The sequence below is a fragment of the Globicephala melas genome, chromosome 3, assembly GCF_963455315.2.
Source record: "Globicephala melas chromosome 3, mGloMel1.2, whole genome shotgun sequence".
Lineage (NCBI taxonomy): Eukaryota > Metazoa > Chordata > Mammalia > Artiodactyla > Delphinidae > Globicephala > Globicephala melas.
Window position 1 is genome coordinate 64,541,451 of NC_083316.1, and position 24,354 is coordinate 64,565,804.

The 24,354-nt window shown below is 39.6% G+C and overlaps 1 protein-coding gene across 5 annotated transcripts in view; it reads right to left on the minus strand.

Moving 5' to 3' along the window:
* Positions 1 to 15,404, minus strand: part of SSBP2 (single stranded DNA binding protein 2) — a 302,155-nt gene extending 286,751 nt beyond the window's left edge. For all 5 annotated transcript variants that reach the window (XM_060295971.2, XM_060295972.2, XM_030846973.3 and 2 more), the window contains exon 1: positions 15,240 to 15,404. In XM_060295971.2, the coding sequence (XP_060151954.1) occupies positions 15,240 to 15,301 (62 nt within the window). In that variant the 5' untranslated portion in view covers positions 15,302 to 15,404. The remainder of the gene's footprint in view (positions 1 to 15,239) is intronic.
* Positions 15,405 to 24,354: the final 8,950 nt, after the last annotated feature.

The window sequence follows — 24,354 nt, forward strand, 5'->3', positions numbered from 1 at the left end:
TTACAAAAATGAGTCTCCCTTAGTTATAGTAATTACAATTGTAGGGATTCTCATCACACGTCAACAGCTGAAAGAGAAGGATCAGAAACCCCCATTATAGCCACACAGGTGGAAGCTCTTTAGACTTAAAACTGAAGTATTTGCACTAAGTGATATGTTTCACATAATATGAATTTATTATAATCTACCTAAATTGGATTACTCAAAATCAAGCAGTCTCAAGAATTGTCCTTTATAGTCCTCCAACTCTGCTGATAGATCATATCTATTAGGAAATGTAAGAAATTATTAACCCTAGATTTTAATGATTTCTTTTTTCTTTCTATATAACTTACCCTGATCTGACCAAACATCATACACTAGACAGTATTTACCTGTAGCAATATAATTTAGCAAACTGAAAGATCTCCCATAAGCCTGTCACAGTGGCTATTTTTGTCTAAATAGGGCCTTGAATACTAAGTAGTACTTATTTCAACTAGTTGAATTTCTATGCATTTAAAGACGCGAAACTTGTTCTCTGAGCCCTGCAAAGGAAGTCCGAAAAATTTTAAACATCATCAGTCTTGCAATTATCTGAAAAAAACAGCAAATGTTTAACTACAGACACCATCAGAAATGTGCATGTTGTATCATAAATACCCATTCATTTAAAGTAGATGAACAAAAGGATGATATTTTCTGATTAGAAGAGTCAAGACCCTTTTTTTTTTTTTTTTTTTGTGGTACGCGGGCCTCTCACTGTTGTGGCCTCTCCCGTTGCGGAGCACAGGCTCCGGACGCGCAGGCTCAGCGGCCATGGCTCACGGGCCCAGCCGCTCCGCGGCATGTGGGATCCTCCCGGACCGGGGCACGAACCCATGACCCCTGCATCGACAGGGGGACTCGCAACCACTGCGCCACCAGGGAAGCCCAAGACCCTTTATTTTAATTAAAGCTACTTAAATGAATTGGTAGGTGATGCGGCTTTGCCTTTTGTAATTTTTTAACCATATGGATGAAAAGGTCATTGTTTAATTTGTTGTATTACTTATGTATTAACAATAAGAAAATGTGGTAAAACAGAAAACACAGCAAAATATCTCTACGCAATCTTTAGTACTTTAAAGGGCTGGTAAACCTAAAATAAGATATTTTTCATCTTAGTTTCCATTTGCAGTTTGACGAAAATATCTCCCTCCCTCTACTTTACTCTAAATGACAGCAGGCTACTATAACACGTACACAATTCTTCTACATTTCAAAGTTCCTAGCCTTGCCAAGGGGACAAACAAAGTAGATGAGAAGTATATCCATAACATCAACAAATTCTCAGTATACACCATATAGACAACCAACCAGCAAAGGAAATGGACTTATAAAGTCTCATAAATCTATTAAGCAGAAAGATTTTTCTATATTTAAGAAGTATTTATAAGGAAAACATTTAAAGATGATATGCTACCCTCTTAAGCCAGTACCATCATTGCCTTTCCAGTCAATAACTGGTTATCTTACAACTGGTATCAAGACCATTGCCCTTACTGGAAGATTTTTCAAATAAATGCCGTTTTATTCAAGTTCCCAAGAGAAAAATCAAATTGACCTACATATGCTCCTCACTGTTGATTTTAAATGAATATAAGCATGCTAAATTAATGATCAAATGAAAGTACTTAAGAATTTTGCTTAGAACAGCAATGGTTGTAAACTTTAGTTAATTCATTTCATGTTGCAACTATATTAAATATATATTGACAAACCTTAATTTATTGTATCTTTTATAACTATATAACAAAAAATAAATAACCATCTTAAACCTGTCAGTTACATTTCAACGCTTTAATGAAACAGTCATGAGATTTATGTAAAAGGCAAATATGCTATTAATGATATGCTATATAGAACTAATTCTTATACTTTAAATTTTTTAAATTCAAATATACTTTTAAATAACAGATAAGAAATTAGTATTTTACAAATGACAATTAACACCATATTTTGTAAACTACTGACAGGGCAGTGGTTGGATTCAATGACCTTTTTCAGGATTCCCACAGCACCCTCTGCACCATTATACGGTGTGTTACCCAGAGTGGTGATCACTGGTAGTGACCCTCCTCTGGGCAGTCAGTCCTAGTGGGCGAGACTACTGTGTTATTCAGATCTGACTGAAGAAGGCTCAACAGAGGCTGACATATCAGAGGCAGTTAGCATTTCTTAAATGAATAAGAAATGAGAGCAGAAAGCAGAAGGAATATTATCCCCACCTCATAAAATGTATACAAATTTATAGTACCATAAAGTAGTTAAACAGGTTTTAAAAACTAATTTTAAGTGCTAGGACATAGAAACAACCTAAATGTCCATCAACAGATGAATGGATAAAGACGATGTGGCACGTGTATACAATGGAATATTATTCAGCCATAAAAAGGAATGAAATTGAGTTATTTGTAGTGAGGTGGATGGACCTAGAGTCTGTCATACAGAGTGAAGTAAGTCAGAAAGAGAAAAACAAATACCGTATGTTAACGTATATACATGCAATCTAGAAAAATGGTACTGATGAACCTAGTGGTAGGGCAGGAATAAAGATGCAGATGTTGAGAACAGACTTGAGGACAGGGGCGGTGGAGGGGGGAGGCTGGGACGAAGTGAGAGAGTAGCACTGACATATATACACTACCAAATATAAAATAGATAGCTAGTGGGAAGCTGCTGCATAGCACAGGGAGATCAGCTCTGTGCTTTGTGACGAATTAGAGGGGTGGGATAGGGAGGGTGGGAGGGAGACTCAAGAAGGAAGGGATATGGGGATATATGTATGCATATAGATGATTCACTTTGTTGTACAGCAGAAACTAATGCGACATTGTAAAGCAATTATACTCCAATAAAGATGTATTTTAAAAAAACACTAATTTTAAGAGCTATTTTGACCAAACCCAACTATTCAAAAAGCTCTATTTTCTCAGGCCATTCTATACAAAGAACTGGAAGACTTACTTCAAATGCATAAAAACTTGAACACTGTCCTGGGTATTCTCCATTGGTCCTGCCTTTCTGCCCTGCTGTGACCAGGAAGACTGATCTCTACAGAGTATATCACCTCAGGTCCCTTACCCTATGGCTCCCAGTTGGGCTCTACAGAAAGGAGGCATCAGCTGATCAGAGGGCAGGAGAAGAAAGAAGATCCCCTCCCTACCAGGCCTCCAGCCTCTGTTTACAGTGGGTCTGACCATGGCTGTGGTCCCCATCATAAAACCACAGCTCCAGGAGAGTAGCTTTTCTACAATGACCACAGTGTTCATCAGGTTCTGGTAACTGCTCTCTCTCTTTTCCCCTCAGACCTAAGAGGGGTAAAAAGCTTCTCTTGTTCCTAAATCCTGGGTGTTCCTCTATCCCCAGTGGGTTTTAATCATGCACATACCTCATTAAACTCTTTAATTATTCTTTTAAGGTAGCTATCCTACTGGGGATCTGACTAATACAAACACAGAAACATTTTACTAACTAGCAGCATCTTTGCCAGTGATTGCTGTATCATGGGCTATTGTTAATGATATCCCCATCTTACAGAAAAGCATCATTTCTTTGGTGTTAACTAACTTTACTGTTATAATCATTTTGTAATATATACACATATCCAATAATCACAATATAAACCTTAAACTTATATATGTTGTATGTCAATAATATCTCAAAAGCTGGAAAACAAAACAAAAAACTCAAGTTTTATATTAAGTATTTCTCAATCCAAAACCAGAAAAACTGTCTGAGCTTCTCCCTGGACATGGCTTGGTATTACCAGCTTGGTATGGTCAAGGTAGATTTTTCTGAGGTGCAAAAATTCTGTATATTAGTTTCCTACTGCTACTGTAACAAATTCCTACAAATGTAATGGCTTGAAACAACATAAATTTATCATCTTATAATACTGGAGGTCAGAAGTACTAAAATCAAGGTGTTGGGGGGGCTCTGTTTCTTCTGGAGGCTCTAGAACCCATCTGTTTGCCTTTTCTAGCTTGGTAAGGATGCCAGCATTCCTTGGCTCATGGTCCCATCCTTCACCTTCAAGACCAGCAGCATCTTCCAAAACCAGATCTTCCCATCTCTTTCTCTGCTTCTGTCACCACATGGCCTTTGCCTGACTCTGAAACCCTTGTCTCTCTCTTATAATTGTGATTACACTGAGCTCATACAGATAAGCTAGGTAGGAAGTAACCCATATCAAGATCCTTCATCCAAGATCCTGAACTTAGTCATGTCTGCAAAGTTCATTGTACTAGGTAACATATTCACAGGTTGTAAGGGTTAGGATGTGGACATCTTTGAGTCACCATTATTTAGCCTACCATAGTCAGTAAAAATCCAAGGTGCTGGTTGGAAAAAAAATCACAAAGATTGGAAATGGAAACATCATTTAATGTTTTAGTAAAAACTTGCCTATACTCTAATCTTCTTGGCCCTGAATCTGTAAGCCCAACTCACTTACAAAACTGACCAGTACCAATCTGAATTAAAAATGAATTAGTAAGTCATTTCCCAAAATGAACTTCTACCTGAAAACTATTCCTAGTATATACATACACATATGTATATTGTGTTAATGTATGTATTTTATGTAAATGTAATGCATTTTATGGTAAAAAAAAAACTCACTGAAGTTTTTTTCATTACAATATTTCTAAATGAAAGAATAATAATATCAGTCTCTCAGGTTAATTCAGGGGGAAAAATGCTTATTGAAACACCTTTAATAGCTTCCTAATAATAGCTATTGCTTAAATGTACTGATAAAGTATACTCATAATTTTAATCCGATTATAAATCCAATGTTTACATCACACTGTAAAAAAATGAAACAAAGGAATTGTTTCTATTTTTTCTAATAGTCAGTACTACAGAAATGACTATGTAATAGATTCAATATGGTTGTACTATTGATCCTGGACCACATGGAACTTTCCAGATGCCCTAGTCCAAAAACAAACAAAAAAACCAATAGACCATATGCTGGTTGGAAGAGAGAAGTAGAATAAACTCATTATTAGAGGAGAGAGTATTTTTTCTACACATTACATATTCTTCTATTTATTTCTGCCTCTAAAATTTACCAAGTAGAGTAATTTATGCCAGATTACTTTGCCTCTAGATACAGAAAGAAGAATGGAGAAACAGCTCCACCTGAAATTATAACCTGAGTTCTTAACTGGCATCTTCCTCTCTGACAAGCATTACATCCATGTTGCTAAATCTCAGATACCAGCTAAAGAATTTGGAGCTATTTGTGGAACACTCTGGGTAGCTGTAATTCTGCCCACCTTCTTAGCAACTGTAAAATGTTTTCTTTAACCTTTTTCCTTAACCTCTCTCTTCTTGAGTGCATCCAACCCCAAGTAAAAATGGTGGATATGTGTAAAGAGAACTATCCACGCAGTCCCCTCCCACTCACCACCCTCACAGCTCCCATTATTTTTTTCCCCCGTATGAAGCAATGAAACACAGTGAGGCAAGATGTTTACAACGGGTAGTGGAGTCAGAAACCTGGGTTTGAATCCCTACTATGCAATTTACTACACGGCCTTGGACAAGGTATATAACCTCACTGAGACTCAGTTTCCCCCTATGTAAAATGGGGCTTATATCAACTTTATGAAGTTGTTGAAGTGATTAAGCAAGAAAAAAAGCCAGACACAAAAAGACAAATATTGCATAATCACACTTATACAAAGTATCTAGAACAGTCAAATTCATTGTTACAGAAAACAGAAAGGTGGAGGGGCTGGGGGAAAGGGGAAATGGGGAGTTATTATTTAATGGGTACAGCGTTTCAGTTTGGGAAGATAAAAAAGTTCTAGAGAGGGATGGTGGTGATGGTTGCATAACAATGTGAATGTACTTAACGCCACTGAAACGTACACCTAAAAATGGTTAACATTTTGGTAAATTTTATGTTATATATATTTTACCACCATAAAAATAAAAAACCAATGTTCTATCAATAATCCATATCAAGAAGCTTTCTCTCCTTTATTGGAGAGAGGCACAAAGGGAAAAAAACCACTACCCCAACTCTGCAAATTGAAGCTAACTGGCAAAAGAATAGAGTTCATCAACCAAAATTAGCCTAAACCTTCATTCGAGTATTGACATAAACTTTTAACTGTCTTCTAGTCCGTGATTCTCTGTTGCATCAAATCCATACCTAAGCCTTCTTAAAATATGTATGAATCTCTTATTGTAAAAGAGGCAGCTGTAGTATAATGAAAGAAACACTAACCTTGGAACCACAAAAAATCTAAATATGACTAAGCTCTGCCACATATTATCTGTATTACCTTAGTTGGGTAAGTCAATCTCCATGTACAAATCTCTACAGTCAATGGGAATTATCACCTACCTCACAGAATTATCGAGAGATTTAAATAAAGCATATTAAAATACCCTGAAACTCTAAAGTATGATTCCATTTATATTATTAAATTTGCTGAAACACAAAAAAGATTATTCTATCAAAAATTCATATTAAAAATATACACACATTTCATACTAATACAACTAGGTAATCTCCTGTAGTCCTGAAAGCCACAGACACTACTACTAAATGCCTATATTACAGAAAACTCTTCTTTAGGAATTACATATTAATCCTGATACTAAATATTAGAAACATTTGGGGAGAAAATGAGCTAGATATAGTGATATCCTGTTGTGATATATTTATAACAGGTTACATCCTTGATCCATTTACTCCACAAATATCTAATCAGAACTCCAAGCACTGTGCTAAGCAGTGAGACTACACTGGTGAAGACAACCATGGTTCTTCTCGTCAGGGAACTCCCAATCTAACCAGAAAATGAGACATTAAACATCACACAAATAATCCATAAATTTGTGACAGATGTGAAAAAGGAAAAGTAGAGGTTGCTATGAAGCACAGAGTAAGGGGGTCTAATCCAATCTGGGAAATTTATGAGAAATAATTAGCCAGTTGTACCATCCTTTGTCAACCCAACAGGCTTTAAGTATTTAATAAATCTTAGCTATTTCTACCATCAACATTATTATAAAGGCCATATGTTCCACTCTCCTCATTAGGAACAACTGTATCCCTAGGGTTTAGAAGATAAGAGATATGCAACCTTATTATTTAGGAAAACCCAGATAAACTAAACCCACCACCCAATTCCTCAATAAAAACCAAAACCAGGCTCTCGAAGGTACAGCTTCATCCCAATTCTGACTCATATTCTACATATCCTTGAGCAATTATGCCGATGCTGAGAGGTTACCTCAATGGCAGTTTAGACCTGTCTAAAATGCTCTTAACCCCAAACCTACTCATGACTGATTCTTTCAATATTACTCAGGTTTCTGCTTAAACGTATCCTCTAGGAACCTTTCCCTGACCACCCAATCTAATGTAGCCTCCCAGTCACTCTCTATTATTACGCCACACTACTTTATTATTTTTTAGCACTTATGACTACCTGAAATTGCCTACTATATTTATTTACTCATTTATTATTATATGTTTCCCCTTCAAACTTGAAAGTAAGTTCCATAAGGCAAGGACCCACTTTATTCTCTCCATATCCTCAAGATACATCTTCCTTGCCAAAGACCTCCAGTTCTGTTTAGGTAGTCAGGTACAAAGGAGAAATATTTCCAGCCCACAGGATGACTGATTTAAGCCAATTATGGTAATCCCATTACCTTTGCCAGTAACTGGTTTAGGAGAGGAATTTTACAGTTTTCTTCAATAAGGCAAAAGAAGATATCTGCTAAGCACCTCCAGAAAAGGTTTTCTCTCTGATTAATGAGACATAAAGGAAAAACCTTGCCCTTTTTCCTGCCTTCATACTTGGTTGTGTGACAAAGTGATACTGGGAACCTGATGCAGGGATGCTGCATTCATGAGAGGGAAACCATGACGATGGCAGAGAAGCTTATCTCTTGGTGTTCTTGATTCCCTGAATCAACTCTGAAACTACCTCCTTCCAGACATCCTGTTATGTGAGATTTTTAAGCCCTGATCAATTAAGCCATTTTCTGAGATTTTAAAGCCCTGATCAATTAAGCCATTTTCTATCTCCTGTTTTGATACCTGCCCCCCAAAGCACAATAAACTCTTAAGCCTCTGTTTCTTCTGTAACATTAACAGAAAATAGTACCTACAGTCTAGTGGATTCTTGAGGGGATTAAATGAGACAATGCAAGTAAAGTGCCAAACAGAAACAAAATACTCAAACGACAGTATTTGCTGTTATTGTTACTATTAAACATTAAACTTACTACGACAAAACTCCACAAGCTCTTTATGTAGTATTTAGGATTTTGTTACTTTACAGAAAACATTCATTTTAATCCTGTTTAAATAAAATCATTTTTAATAAAATAATTCATTTACCTCGCTTTCTTCCATCAGTAAAGAAGCTTTTGGTTTTGTTCTCAAGTTTGAAGTAGGTAAAAAGAAGAATCAAGGCAAATATCAGATCATTGACGAAAATAATCATTAATTTCAGGTGAGACCCTGTTTTTAGCATCAACTCCTCCCTTAACTTAGACACGGACAGAGCCTCATAAAAATTTTCATCTACTCACCTTCACAAATATTTCATCAGTATTTTAATATTGCTTAGATTATACTAATTAAAAATTTAAAATATTTTAGTAACTAAAACTATATTATAGTTATTTTAAAATTCTTTTAAAAAAGAAAAAAAAATGAAGTGTTATACTTCAGTTTCTACAATTTTTTCTGTGCTCAACTACTTGTTTGATATGCCATGAAGCAAAATTAATACAGAAGATCAAAAATAAGAAATTGCTAGGTCATTGGTTCAAGCTCACTCCAGCTGAATTGCGATTTAAAATGTTATGATGGCTCATTACTGTCGGAAAACTGTATGGGCCCTACATGAAATAGAATAATCAAAATTCTTAAAGTGAAATATGAGGGTAGTTTTGTCATTACTAAAGAAGTGAAACCAACTAAATTGTCTCTTTTAAAGATGAACAAAGAACAAATATTAAATCCTTCACTGTATTGGAAATGCCCAGGCTCTTATGAGCCCAGATAAATTTCTGGTTCTGTTAATATTACAAAAACATTAGTTCCACTTTTCAAAAATCTTTAACTATCAACCTTCTGTGACAAAAATTACCAGTTACTCATTATGACCAACCATAAATTTGAGCAACTTGTAGGGCTATTAAAAGTTATCTGGAAAAACTCTATTCTTCCCTGGATGGAACATTTTTCTGCTTATTTTTCAACATCTCACACAGTGACTAAGATACACAGTTTGGGGAAGAATAGCCTCTACTATTTCTCTAACACTACTGAAAACAAGTAGGATATAAATCTTGGTAGACCATCCTTCAGATCACTCTTTATAGTATACATAGGGTTTTGGTACAGTAATCAAATAACTCTCAGAGTGCAAGTCATAAGTCATGTGAAGTCTAGTCGTATACATATGTTAACAAAACCTTACATTAATAGATATTACATATGTAAAATACATACGAAATCTGATAAGCAAAGTTTAAAATCTAAATATAACCACTTATTTTTTATCCCAAACTCTTTTCAGATTTTGACAAATATATCCTATTCTATTGTTTAATGCTATTTTAAGGCCCTCCTTTGAGAAACAATAAGTTATTAATAAAATTAATATTTTAGCATGTTTACAGAGGCTCACATACTACTAAGCAACAATATGTCACTAGTAAAATATTTTCCATACCAATGTCAAAGCAATAGTGTACACACAATAGTAGAGAATATCCCCACATATTCCAAAATAAAATTATAGTTATTTTCAATACATATTTTAAATTATACATTCCAAGAAGTAGTTTCATGTCTTTTAAATCCAGTACATTAATCCTCAATCCTATGTCCCAACATTAATATAACAGTTGTGATCTCTATGGAAGAGAGAACATTCTAAATACAAATTTTTTTTCCAAATTTTACTTCTAACTCTATAAACTATTGGGGTGAAGTGTTAATAAATGGCAACCTAGGTATTCCAACCCCCACCCACAGAGTATGTTTCAATTTTAAAACAAAATAATTCTATTTTCTAGTAGTAATTGAAGATGTAAGACACATTTACTTCACTACTGCAAAGCAACTAAAACTTGATGCTTTTTTTTTCATCCTGAATTGGTTTTATATGGCAAACTGGCTCTAAAGTGTGGGAATAAACCTTTCCATTTTTTTTCTTTCATAGCTCTGAAAAAATACATTTCAAAAATACATTTCAAAATACACTAATACTATTTCTAAGAGTAATAAACCTGTAGATAAACAATACTAAAATTTAACTCTCAACATCTTACGCTTTTTTTCTTCAGGTTTGTTCCTTCAAAAAATCATTTTTTGGATACTTCTAAAATAATGGAAAAGAGATCAATCAAAAGAAAAGCTCCTATAGCTAAGATGGCATATTAGATACCAGTATTTTGGAGGAAATATCCTGGGGATTGGGAAGGAAAGAGTCAATTTAATCTTATAGAAAATTTCATCCCCATAAAGATATTCCTTCATTAGTTTTAGAAATCTTGAATTGCATTAACTGCATTAATGCAATCAAGTTTCTGAAGAGATTTGTGTTACTTCACTTGTCTTAACTTTATTTCCTTCAGAAAGGAAGGAAGGAAGAAGAAAAGTTTATCATTTTTAGGGGGGCAACTTAATAAAAATGCCGGTAGATACTAATCTCTACAAACTCTCTTTTATATGGAGTAGTATTTACTTACTGTTTTTCCTAAATGACCAGAATTCGACTAAATTCTACTTCATGTATAAGCATGATCATCTATATGGAGTAGCATTTAAATGATCTTTAGACTTTAACCACTGAAAAATGAGTATATGTTGTTTTCATAGTTTAAAAACCAAAGTTACTTTTCAGAGTCCCAGGTTAGATGCACAGTTGGATTTCTGTAGTTTCTGACAAGTTTACTTAATATCACTGTTCAGTATGTGTACCTTATGTTCAATGTTGCTTTACAGCAGATTCATCTTTCTGTGCTATTACTCAACTTTAAAGATGAAATTAGTTTAAGAAACAGCAGTATCACAACTCATCTATTTGCAGGTGCCAGTTAATCTTTCTGTGGCAGTGTGGCATACAGAGTAGCTTAAAGTTCAGCAACATTTCATACAGAAATTGTTCACAACTACAATGTCTAATTTCAAAACTTAAGTGATAAAACAAATTTCCGGAAGGAAAAATCTCAAGAAACAAGGCTTCTCCATTATTTTAGGCTCCCAACTTTCCCTCCTGAAGTTTGTCTTCCCCACACCACACACATATCTGTAATCTGTTAAAATGGAGTTTATAAGCATACGGTGCACCAATGGTTAAAACTGCATATCTGATCAATCTTTACAGTCTGTTATACCTGATTATGTAATGCTGTTCCCTAAATCTGTAGCATTCTACCCTAAATCAAGAAAGCAATCTGTGACAGTGAAAAAAAATGCATCTTTCATCTTCCACTACAGGTTTTAAGCAGAGATATCTTTGTTAGAAATCCAGCTAGTAGTGTAACCCTGGGCAAAGTTACTTAACTACTCAGAATTTTCTTATTTCTTTAATGGAGAAAAAAAAAATCACTACCTTGCAGAATTGTTGGGAGAATTAGAGAAAATATATATAAAGTGCTGAACACAGTGACTGACACATAGAACGACAAATAAATAATGATTACTGTTTTGTTGTTGTCGGTTATTTTTGAAATACACCTAGGCTAGAGAATATGGAACTCAAACTTCCAAAGTTCTTATTTTGGAGGTCATTGAAAAAAAAAATTTCACACTGAAAAAATGCCCTTGAGTCTAACATCTTCATTTATTCAACACTATTTGATGCTTTTGACATTTGAAGACACTATTCTTAATGTCAAGGATACCTCAGAGAAGAAATTGGCAGTATTATCCCTTGCCCTCAAGAAACTTACATTTTAGAGGAAGACAGACATTAACCAATTCCACAGTTACCTAATTGCAATTGGGATTACAGTGCAGTGTTACAAAGAAAACCTGCTAAAGGGGTAAATGACCTAACAGGATCAGAATTTAAATTTCTACACAAACATCCCTCCTCCCTCCAAGGGTTTTCAATCACTCTCTCTATAATTAAACCTAATCCAAACTTTTGTATAGACTTGATCTGTCTGGCTTTTAAAACAACAAAATCAGTAATTAACCTGACTTCAGCCATTTTTATGTTCAGAACTGTATAGTGAAAATATAGAACCTGTGCAAAACCTACAAATTAATTTCAAGTATTTCATATAATGACTTCTTAACAAAAGAGAAAGCAAAGATATAATATAGGTAAGGGTCTGTCTGATATTTACTATGAACTCACTGGAAAATACATTTCTTGACAGATTAGAAAACCAATATTTTTATTTTATGTGCATGCCATTATTTTTAATAATGACTCCGTTTTCAGAATGTTTTTATTAGAGTAAAATAAATATTTACATATTCATTACTGAAAAACAGTTCTGTGACTTTTAAGGCCAGTACAATTCTGATTTGCTTACTAACAGAGCATTTGTCTTCACTCAGGTACCTTTTAAAATCTGCCACCTTAAAAAAATTTTTTTTTTTTTAAATCTGGGGGCATCCATTTTAAAGACAACTTCAAGATTCCTATCTTCAGAACTTAGTAGGTTGTTTGTTGTAGAATACTGCCGTTAAAGTCCCAAGTACACATACAGGGAAAAAATGAGTGATCAGATCAACTCTCCCAGCAAAATGAAACTAAGTCTATCCCATAAAACAGAATCTATCTCAATGTTTGTCTTAGATTCAAGCAACATTCACCTAGAAATTAATGCAACGACAATTAACCCAGAACAATCATTGTCAATTCTCCAAAAGTGGCCTCTTCACCTGTATTTAGTTCATAAGGCAAACCAGTCCAGGATTCCTGCTGCCAATTATAATGAATGGAAGAAATATATTTAAATCAAATAGCACCATCTAGCAGAACCGTCACCACTTTGCTTACAAGAGTAGATGTTACTTGGTGTTCAGTTTGGTAGATTTGACAGCAAAATGGCAATATCACAGAATCAGAGCTGGAAAGGACTACAGACACACCAGGTTCAACTTCCTCATTATTGTATTAGATACTTAAAAAAAATTTTTACAAAGTTATCAGAATATAGATTAAATTCAGCCATTCCTGGAAGTTCAAGTAAAATACAAAATTATTTTAATTCTCAAATTCAACCACTCCCCAAATAAATAAGACCTCAATACACATTTCAATTCCTTCACTTCCAAAAATGTGAAATCCAAATACTCTGTAATCATTAAAACATCTTCCCTAAATGTCTCTATTTTCTCAGATATATTGCAACCAAATAATAAATGCACACAGATTAGGCTATTTCAAAACTTCAATTCCAGTAACTTGCTGTTTCTTAACCAAGCTATAATGCTAAGCCTTTTACATACTCCTTGTCACAGCAACAAGATCCTGAATATAACTCAGAAAATACCTCTGGGGGGGGTGAATACCTCTCCGTTAATTTTTTTTGTTTTGCCACATCAAGGCCTGCCTCCCCTAAATCCTATAGGAATTATGTGTGTTGCTGCCAACACGAAGATTAGGAAATGTTCCCATCCCTAGGGCACAAGAAACTTTCAGGAGACGACTACTAACTGCCTCAAGCTAGGAGGGAAACTCGGTAGTTTGCACGTTCGGTTTTTATTTACGCAGCTATTTCCGCGCGCAAGGTAACTAAAGCAGCTTTTGAGAGATGCTCTCAGACTTTTACCCAGTCTGAACCCCTAGGAAAGGCAGAGCGCGTCCAATGACAAGGATACACTTCACCCTCAGAGTGGAGGTTGTTACTGGGAATCACTGTAAGATCTGCTGTACAGAAAAGAGGGGTTCTTCCTCAGTGGTCACAGTCACTATTCGCTCTCATTGTTAGTAACAAGCAAATCACAGTTACAAGTACATAAGAATAGCAGCAAACAACCCTGCCTCGCAGCTTGCCGTGACCGTGGCATCCCAGGCCGGGAGGGGCTCTTTTCTCGCCAGCCTCCTCTGGGCTCCCACCGAAGTTAACACCTGTATCTCCCCGCCACCCCGACCAAACAACTAACTCCTCCCTGCATCCACGCTTCTACCCTTCCCGCAAGTCCCCGTTCGGACCACTGCCCCCTCCCCACCGCAGACCGCCCTCCTCGCGCCGGCCGCCGCGGCTCCCACGGCTACCCCTCCGCGCCCCGCGACCCCCGCCCGGCCCGCCGCCCGGGCCGCCGAGGCCCCCAGACGTTTGGGAGGTTGCAAGTCTCCAAAAAAAGTTCTCCAGCCGCCGCCGCCGCGGAGTTGGGTCGCCTGAGAGCGGCAGAAACGCCAGCCTACCCCAGCAGATCCCGCTTCTCGCCAGCACACTTTTCCTCACAGGGAACTCGGTCTTAGACTCCCAAACTTCAGCGGCGCCCCTGGCGCCCCCTGCCCGGGCTCCGCGAGGCGCGCGGGGATGAGAATGCCGCGTTCCTCCGCCCGCTGGAGAAAGCCCCGACGCCCACCCGACCCACGGCCGCACACGCCCTCCGCGCCCCGCGCGCGTCTCCGCGCCCGGCGGGGCCCCGCTCGGCCGCTCCGCGCCCGGCTTCCGCCCGCCGCGCGCCCGGCACCGCCGCCCTCGCCTTGCTCGGCGCACTCGGCGCACCCGGCCCCGAGTCCCGGCGCCCGAGCCCCCGCCGCGGCGCCCCTCGCGCTGCCGGCCGCTCGCGCTGCCCTCCCCGCCAAACACCCACATTCCCTCCGCTTGCCCTCCTCCACGCAGCTGCCCTTTCTCCCCCTACCCACGACCCATGTAGTCTCTCCGCTCCCCGCAGCCCCGGACCCCAGCTCTAAAGTTACTTTGTGAGAAGATGAACCCGCGGGTTATTTCCCTCAATCACCCAAACAAGTTTCCAATCCCCGCCACCAGCACCGCCGCCGCCCCCCGATACACTCGCTCCCTCCCGCCGCCAGACCCCAGGGCCGCCCGCCCCGCGCGAGCCCCTCCTGGGAAACAGCCGCTCCCCGCACCGCATGCCCCACCTCGCGTACCCCTCCCCCTGCCAGCCCACCCCAGGCTCTCCCCGGGCGGAGAGTGTCTGTGTGTCTCCGAGAGAGTGTGCGAGTGCGTGCGTGTGTGTGTGTGCGCGCGTGTGAAGGCGGAGGTGGGTGAGAAGCGGAGACACTTACTTCTCCCGGGCCTGGCTGTCGGACGGGACGGCGCTGCTGTTACTCTTGCCTTTGCCGTACATGCTTGTGCCGAGAGCAGCTCCCACTGTCACGCACCTGTCAACCCATCACAGCCTCCCCGGGAACAGCCCCGTCCCCATGGCGACCCACGCAGCTACCCCCACTATTGGCCGCCCCACGCCAAAGCTCCGCCCCCTTCGCCCAGGCAACGCATGAGACTGACAGGCCTCCCCCCCTCCCTCCGGCCTGCCGAAGCGCGCGGCGGCGGCTACAGCCTAAGCGGCAGTCTCCTCCCTCCTTCCCTCCCTCCCGGGTTCCCTCCCTCCTTCCCTCTCCGATCTCCTCCCTCCACCCGCTCTTCTATACCCCCCTCCCCCCTCCGAACCCCGGCGCAAGGGGGGAATTAGAAACTGCTCTAGAAGGATTTTAAACAACTGGCTGTTCTCTCCGTCGCCGCCCCTCCCCCCGCGCCGCCCGCGCTCGGCTCCTCACTAGAGACAAGGCGCTGGGAGGAGGGGAAAGTGCGGCCTGGAGTCTCTGGCAGGAGCCGGCGGAGCTGGAGCCTTGGCGGCCCCAGACTTCTGGGCGCCCGCCGAGTACACAGGCAGACCTACGGCCCCAGCCGCCGTGGGCCCCCCCCCGCACCAGCCCCTTTCTCCCGCTCCTCTCCTGTCTGTGACCCCGCGCCGGTACCCAGGATTGATCTCTGCCGCCCTCGGCCCTACTCCCTGTGGTGTCACCCTCCGCCCTGCTCCCAGAGGGCCGGCTGGCGAGGGACACGCGCGCCGTTCCCTCGACCTTCTGGCTAAGCAAGCGGGAGGGACTCGCCTTCCTCCCGGGGAGGGAGTGAGCCTCCGGCACTTGGCGCCGCTGGGATGGCGTCGCCTGGCCCCTGGGGCCGCGCCCTGCAATCTGGGGGAGCACTCTGCTAGGGCCTGCCTCCCAAAGATGGCCCGGTGACTCCTGGGGACTCAGTGGCCTCCACCCTGTCCCCCTAAGACCGGAGGCCCGCGGCGCACCACGCACCAGCTTCCCTGCCAGATCTGCTGCAGAAAAGGACTCCAGGTATCCCCACCTGGCCTGCTTTTCCAGCCTTTGTCGTTAATGCCAACTCATCCTGACCTTTGGAGTGGAAAGGGCCATAGAAGGCCTTTAAAGACATCCCTGTCCTTTTCCATCAGCATAGGCCCCAGCTGCGCTCCAAGGTGTGCAAAGATGTGCCAGAGCTGAAAGGCTGCCCCAGAGTATTTCTGGATCCAAGCCCCTAATCCCATTTCAGGAAATGCGCAAAAGTTTCTAAAACACACACAACCTGGTTCCCAGTTGAACTCCATCCTTTATCTCGTGGAGATCCTTGGATGTAAAATCAGACAAAGTGCAAATAGGGTTAAAAAGAAGAGATGGGCATCAAACAGGGAGTGAGAAGGGAAGAGTGGTGCAAGTGGGGGTTGGTCGGATGGGGGAAAACATCAGGAAAGGATGAAAAGACATGGAACAGCTATGGGAGGGGAGAGGAAAGGATTCAAATGGAGGAAGGTACCTTTCTATTCTGCACATACAGCTTTAAGCTTTTTGTAGTAGGGTCATAAAAATGTATATGGAGAAACGGAAATAGATGGAATTGAAAGAAATGGGCTTGTGTGGGCATTGACAGCAAGTGATAGGAATAAAACATCAACAGAAGGTTAAGGAAAGGCAGTCAGTAAAAATGAGAGAATCAGAAAAGGTACTGGCAACCAGACATAAATCAAACACTGGGAAAAATGAAGAGAAAGGACCTGCCATACTGGTGTCAAGGAAAATGGAAAAAAAATTGGAAAAAGTGAAGTGTAAAAGATAGGTAAGAAGAATAACAGAAACAGGATTAAATGAAGTAGCCATAGAATATGATAACAAAAGATGACGAAAACAAAAGAGGATTGACTGATATAAAAGATATAAGAAAAATAAGCATGCTTTTTTTAAAAGGACAAAAATTCAGCCAATAGAAGTGAAGGTAAAGTGATAAAAGTCACAGTGGCTTAAATTGATTGATTTTCAAGAGAAGTAATTTGCCATTCCTTACTCAAAATTCTCTGTTTACAATGACCTGCAATGATTTGGTGTTGGGGACATGGCATTCATGGGCTCTGAAGAACTGGAAGGAGTAATAACCTCTCTTGATGAACTTTTGTTCAAAATGCTCAAATGTTATTAGGCTGCCACTCTTTACAAACTCTACCTTCAAGGTTAGCACTGTGTAATTTGTTGTTCAATTATCTACTTCCATTAGCTTTAACCCAGAAAATTATTAGCATCTCCAGGCTCTATCTCCCATAGAATGTTCCCTATAAGGTGCTGCTTCGAGAATATTGTCAAGGAGGGAGCTCTGGCAGCTGCTGCCCACACCTAGAATAAGGTAAGGTTTCCATTTAAAACCAAGAGTGGGTTTTATACTATTATCTAAAAAGAAATTCGATATTATCTTTGCACTGGTGTTGGGATTCTCTCTGATTCTCAGTCACGGCACATTAGAATTGCCTTAGGAGAACTTATTTCTTTTTTGTTGGTTTTTGTTTGTTTGTCCCAGACTAACTAAATCAGAAACCTTGGAGATGGACCCAGGCATCTGTATTTTTTATAAGCCCCAAGTGATTCTTATATGTAACTAGGGCTGTTGAACTCTGCTCTTCAGTATCCATTTAAAGACAGCCAATGGGCACCATCTCTCAGAGCAAGATATTTATGTTGTGGCTATACAAAGCAGATGACCCTCCCCATTTTGGTATTAAGACATCTTTACAGTGGACTTTACTTTCTACCCACTGAGCCAACAAATTTGTTTTAGGATGAAAATGTATGTGTTCTTATAGTACAAGACCACAAATAGTCATGGTTTAATTTGCTGTTTCCTGAAGAGAAAGGAAAATGAAGAAAGAAAACAAGAAAGGCTGTTTGCTGTCTACAGCTGTAAGTTATTCGTTTGATTGGTCTTTACTCAGATTTGTTACGTGGAAGAGTCTTGAGTAATGGCATATTTTCTGATATTTAAAAAATAAATAAATTATAGATCTGCACAGTGGGGTATGGAATTCAAAACAATTTGGTCTTAGTATCTGGAAATAATAAAATGCCAAAAGGTCTTAGTTCAGAACTTGCCAAGTTAATGTCAGAGTTACCTTTACAAGAATGTTATCATGCAACAAATATACAAAGTGAAAACATGACTATTCCTCCACATGGTAACCTTACAGCTTAAGTAATCAAATCAATTATCATTAAAATATCTAAGCAGCTACCTGAACCATCATCTCTGTTTTATTTTTCTCTTAATGTTAACACATGTAAATAAAATGCTTCTTTGCCCTTGTTCAAATTATTTTGAGTATAAAGAGTGTTCTTTGCATCAGCAACTGTATCTCATGGGGCCAATATTGTAATTAATGAGATTTGAAACACATATTCAGAGCCAAATTTGAGATCCCAGACACAGAATTGAAGATCCATGTTTTGTTTGTTTTCATTTTTAAAAAGGGGGAAGAAATAGGAGATTTAAAGCTTCCTAGTGTAAAGAATCACAATATAATTTTTTTATAAGTTTTGGGGCTTTTTAAACCTCAAATAGGCTGATTAATTTGGGGGGCTAGATTTGGGGTAGGGGAATACTGACCACCTGAGAATATTTGCATTTGAGGTCTATTTTTTCTAAACTTTATTCTGTCAGATATAGAACACCACAGTTACTCAATCATTAGGTCTTTTTTCCCTCCCATTTTGTTTGGGCACATATGCACAATTTTCTCTTTCTGGAACCTGCATCTTATTCTTGGAAGTCCTTATCATTTTAAAACAGGCAGTTTATTATACCACCCTGCTCAAGCTCTAGATTGACTATACATTCCTTTGATTCTAATTTTTTCTCTAAAACATTAAGGTTAATAATGTCTGTATTCTTACAGTGCATGGAACATTAGAAAAGATTTCCCTTTGCTATATAGAACAAAGAGACTACCTCTTTATGTTTAAATGGAAGCTAATCATGAATTTAATTATTTGCATCACATAAAATACTTAGCATGTTAACTTAGAAAAGAAAAACATTTAGAGTAGAAAATATTTATTTAAAAAAATTAAAATAAACTATTTACACATAAAAATGGATTTTCTTGTTTGGGGTAATTTTTCCAAAGGACAAAATTATACTATTATTTATTTGTTTTATAGAACTATTTAGTTTAAGAAAATAACGTCTCCCTACTTACATTCATATCACTTTTCATTTGAAGTCATTTAGCAGAATATACCCCAGTTAATTAGATTTTCCTGACCAGCTTTTTAAATTGGGTAAACTGAGTCCTAGAAAAATTCATTAGCATGATCTGATCCATAAAGAAAATAGAACTAGTTCCAAGATGAGAACTCTGTGTTCCTGGCTGATGGTCCTGTTCCCAGACCACGAAGCCGCACCTCTTTCTCTTAGAAGTGACTATTCCACAGAGGAATGTGAGCAAGCTCTGAGATGTTTGTCACTCAAATTACCGTATGAAACTTCACTCCCAGGACTTCCCTGGTGGAGCAGTGGTTGAGAATCCGCCTGCCAACGCAGGGGACACGGGTTCGAGCCCTGGTAGGGAAGATCCTACATGACATGGAGAAATGAAGCCCGTGTACCACAACTACTGAGCTTGTGCTCTAGAGCCCACGAGCCACAACTACTGAGCCCGCATGCCACAACTAGTGAAGCCTGCGTGCCTGGAGCCCGTGCTCCGCAACAAGAGAAGCCACTGCAATGAGAAGCCTGCACACTGCAACAAAGAGTAGCCCCTGCTCGCTGCAACTAGAGAAAGCCCGCATGCAGCAACGAACACCCAAGTCAGCCATAAATAAATAATAAAAATAAAAAATTTAGAAAAAGAAACTTCACTCCCAAGCAGAACAGACCAGCGTGCTCATATTCGCAAATATGTTCACATGCCACGTTCCAAAGTAGTGAAATGAACAGAGTCATCAGAATTATAATACGATGCAACATGGTCTCTCATACCAGAATAATAAATGAAACGGGGCCTCAAATTAACATTATTTGACACACTGCTATTGGTTTAACATCAGTTAATCTGAGGCAATGACTGTTTTCTTAACCTATTGCCCTGGATTTTTAAAATCCCAATTTAGATATTCATAAACACTTACCAGTGGGTTAGGAGAGACAGTGTGCAAATCTACTGGTTCTAAATAGTTCCATCTCTAGAGTGCCTAGTTTTTTTAACACTATCAAGAATTGGAAATTTAGGAACTTGGAATAATTCTGATCCAAAGAATTGTGCATAAGCTGAAGACGAATAAAAATTTAAGAAAAAAAAAAACTGGGCTATCGTGTATGGCAATTTCTCACACTTTAGCACATTTTGCAAAACAAATTCCAAGTGTTGCAGTGTTCACTGGCTGGATTTTTATCATTAAATGTTGAAAGTTATGTAATAGGTAGCATGCCAAAGAGTGTTCTTTATTCAAAAGTATTACTATATATTTTTAGTGCATTCCGAAATCTTCACAATGGTTTTTCACCTGCTAAGGTATGCCAATATGATGTCTTTGCACTCTTGGAGTTGACAAAAGCCCCAGTCTCAAGAGGCAGGCTGTGCAACATTCCAGGTGGTATCATTTCCTTCTGTTGGGAGTGGAAATGCAGGGAAAAAAATAGCACTACGTTTGCTTTTCATAATTTTCCAACATAACTGGGTCTTCTAACCAAGTGTGGCAGAAAAGGAAGATAAAATATATCACAATTGTATTTTATTTACCTTTAAATAGTTTAAGAACAGTATTGAAAATCTGTTTAAGACAAGTGCTGAATATTGTCATTGCCAATAGTCAGCCATAAGGAATTAAACAATCCTATCAGGGTCATGTATACTTCCCAAAGATATAGAGGGCACTTTAAATATTTTATTTTGGGGTGTTCAAAAAGTCTTTGAAATCAGTTGGATTCCATCCTATATATTGCAGTAAGTTCCCGAAGATTTTTAAGTACTCTGGGGACTTCTCTGGTGGTCCAGTGGTAAAGAATCTGCCTTACCATGCAGGGGACGTGGATTCGATCCCTGGTTAGGGAACTAAGATCCCACATGCCATGGAGCAACTAAGCCCGTGCACCACAACTGCTGAGCTCATGCGCCTCAACTAGAGCCCGCGTGCCGCAAACTACAGAGCCCACGTGTTCTGGAACCCATGTGCCACAACTACAGTGCCCATATGCGCCCTGGAGCCTGTGCGCCACAACTAGAGAAGAGAAAACCCGCACGCCACAACTAGAGAGAAGCCCGCGCACCACAACGAAGAACCTGCGCACCACAACGAAGAACCTGCGCACCGCAACTAAGACCCGACGCAGACAAAAATAAAAACAAATAAATATAAGTACTCTGTGGTGGTAATTACTACCTGCTAGCATCATCATCATTAGATTATACATGTACAAACCAGATTTCTCATCAGATGAATAATGTTATAATCCAATTATCATCAGCTTTCTAAACTCCTCAGGTCTTTTTCCTTGGAACTAAATTTTTGAGGCAGAGGAGAGAAGGATCTCCCTGCCACATGTTGCTGAGCTATTGACTACTACAAGGCAAATCCCCATTAGCCTCACTCAGCTTCTAAGACAAGTTGTCTGTAGTATTGGGGGCCAGTGCTAAGAAAGTTAAGAAAGAATATATTTTTGACTTATGGTCTGCTACTCTGAGCTTACCTCCTACCCTGTAACACTCATGGGATTTTAATTCTTTGAGGAGAAACTTAATGTGTCCAACCCTGTGGACACTCCTTAGGGCTAAAGTTGTTGCTATGTTAAGGAGAGGTGTTTTTTGTTTTGTTTTGTTTAAGTTTTAAATTTTATTTATTTTTTTATACAGCAGGTTCTTATTAGTTATCCATTTTATACATATTAGTGTATGTATGTCAATCCCAATCTCCCAGTTCATCCCACCACCACCCCTCGACCTTGGTGTCCATACGTTTGTTCTCTACATCTGTCTCTATTTCTGTCCTGCAAACCAGTTCATCTGTACCATTTTTCTAGGTTCCACATATATGCATTAATATACAATATTTGTTTTTCTCTTTCTGACTTACTTCACTCTGTATGACAGTCTCTAGATCCATCCACGTCTCTACAAATGACCCAATTTCGTTCCTTTTTATGGCTGAGTAATATTCCATTGTATACATGTACCACATCTTCTTTATCCATTTGTCTGTCGATGGGCATTTAGGTTGCTTCCATGACCTGGCTATTGTAAATAGTGCTGCAGTGAACATTGTGGTGCATGTGTCTTTTTGAATTATGGTTTTCTCTGGGTGTATGCCCAGTAGTGGGATTGCTGGGTCACATGGTAATTCTATTTTTAGTTTTTTAAGGAATCTCCATACTGTTCTTTAAGGAGAGTTTTGACCAAGGATACTGACCTCTGGAAAAATCTAATTAGATTCTGTGTTTGATGCGGAGGTGCCCAGAAACTAGAGGCTTCAGGAGCACTATATCCATTTGCCGTAGCTTTTCAGCCTGGTCCAGTTTCTAGGAGGGTGGCAGACAAAGAGCTCACTCTTGTGATGGATATGGGTCGTCTGTGGAGAAGGGTAGTCATGGAAGAACCCAGCTCTGGGCACTTTCTCCCACCCCTCTGGAAGAGTTACCCCTGTACCCCAACGTTTCTGTACTGCTTCCTTTGTTTTTGCCTCGGCACTGTGTCCTTTTAGGAGCTGTCAGTTCTATTCTATGGTTTGGGCATTTTCTTTATTTTAAAGGAGCATTTATCATGTGTGGCACAAGGAGACACATCCATGTCTCAGGAATTTTCTAAAGACCTGGAGAGTTCACTAAAGGGTTGTGAGAGTGGTTGAGGGGAACAGGACTGCATCTCATCACCTCGGCTTCCAGTCTGTGAAGGTTCTTCAAAGGGCTTTACCACGTAAACTCCTACCTTCCCATATTCCTTCTTTTCCCTGTTCTTCCTCTCTCTCTTCCCTCTTTCCTTTATTTTCCCTTAACCCCTGACAAAAGGACAAAAGGTGAGAGAAATAGGGAAGTTTTGTGGGGACATATTAGATTGAAATACACGAGACTGCTATTTTTGCAAGTCAAATATGGTTGACTGTTGGCAATATTATATGGTTCAACCGTACAAGAATTTCAGTGCTTGCAAAGCATGCCACAGTCTTCTTATGTATTAACAACACTAATATTTATCAAGCCCTTGTAGTGTGCCAGGTACTATCTAAGTGCTTTACATAGAGTATCTCATGCAATGCTCTTCACAAGCATTTGAGGTAGGTGTTACTATTCGCAAAATTTTCTAGTTTATACAACTACTGAATAAGAAGAGTGTATTTCTCTCTAGCTTATACGACTACTGAATAATAAGAGTGTATTTCTCACCCAGACAGCCTGTGTCTTCAGGCCCTCTTAGGAATCTGATACATGCATCCTTCCAACCACCCCTTCCCCTTAACACTTACTCTTTCATGTACCATGATTCTGCAAGGGCAACTTCTCTATGAATTCAGGTTGGATTAAATATAGGTGGGACCACTTGAGCAGGGCTTATGGGATCTGGCTTCAGCATGGTAAGCAGCAATGAATTCTGTTCTTAAAGCCAACCCTCTGATTAGATAAAATCAGAAACACCAAGCCACGTCCTGCTTTATTATAGCCTTGTCCTTATCAAGTACATCATTTCTCCCCATTTTGACTACTGCGAAGTGAATCCCTTGGCTCACTATAGGTTATTAAAAGGAGAAATGATGTAGCATGAATCTATTTCTTTTCTGATTTTTAAAAGAGGTAAGGATTCTCCTTACTCCGACTAAATTGGTCAGTTTGTGTCTTCTCTCCAGTCTTGGCCTTGTTCATTCCTCTGGGAAATGTCAATCACATTTCCCAGATCTAGGTGGCTGTGTGATCTATGGAAGATAAAACCCCAAAACCAAGGTCTTTGTTTTTTTAATTCACATTCTGCTTAGGAAGAGGGAGACCTGGATCACTGGATCCCATCACCATCCATTCATTGATCACTGTAAATAAGTGCCCTACCTCTGCAAATGGTCAAAAATTCATCCGCTGCATCTAAATCAGCAG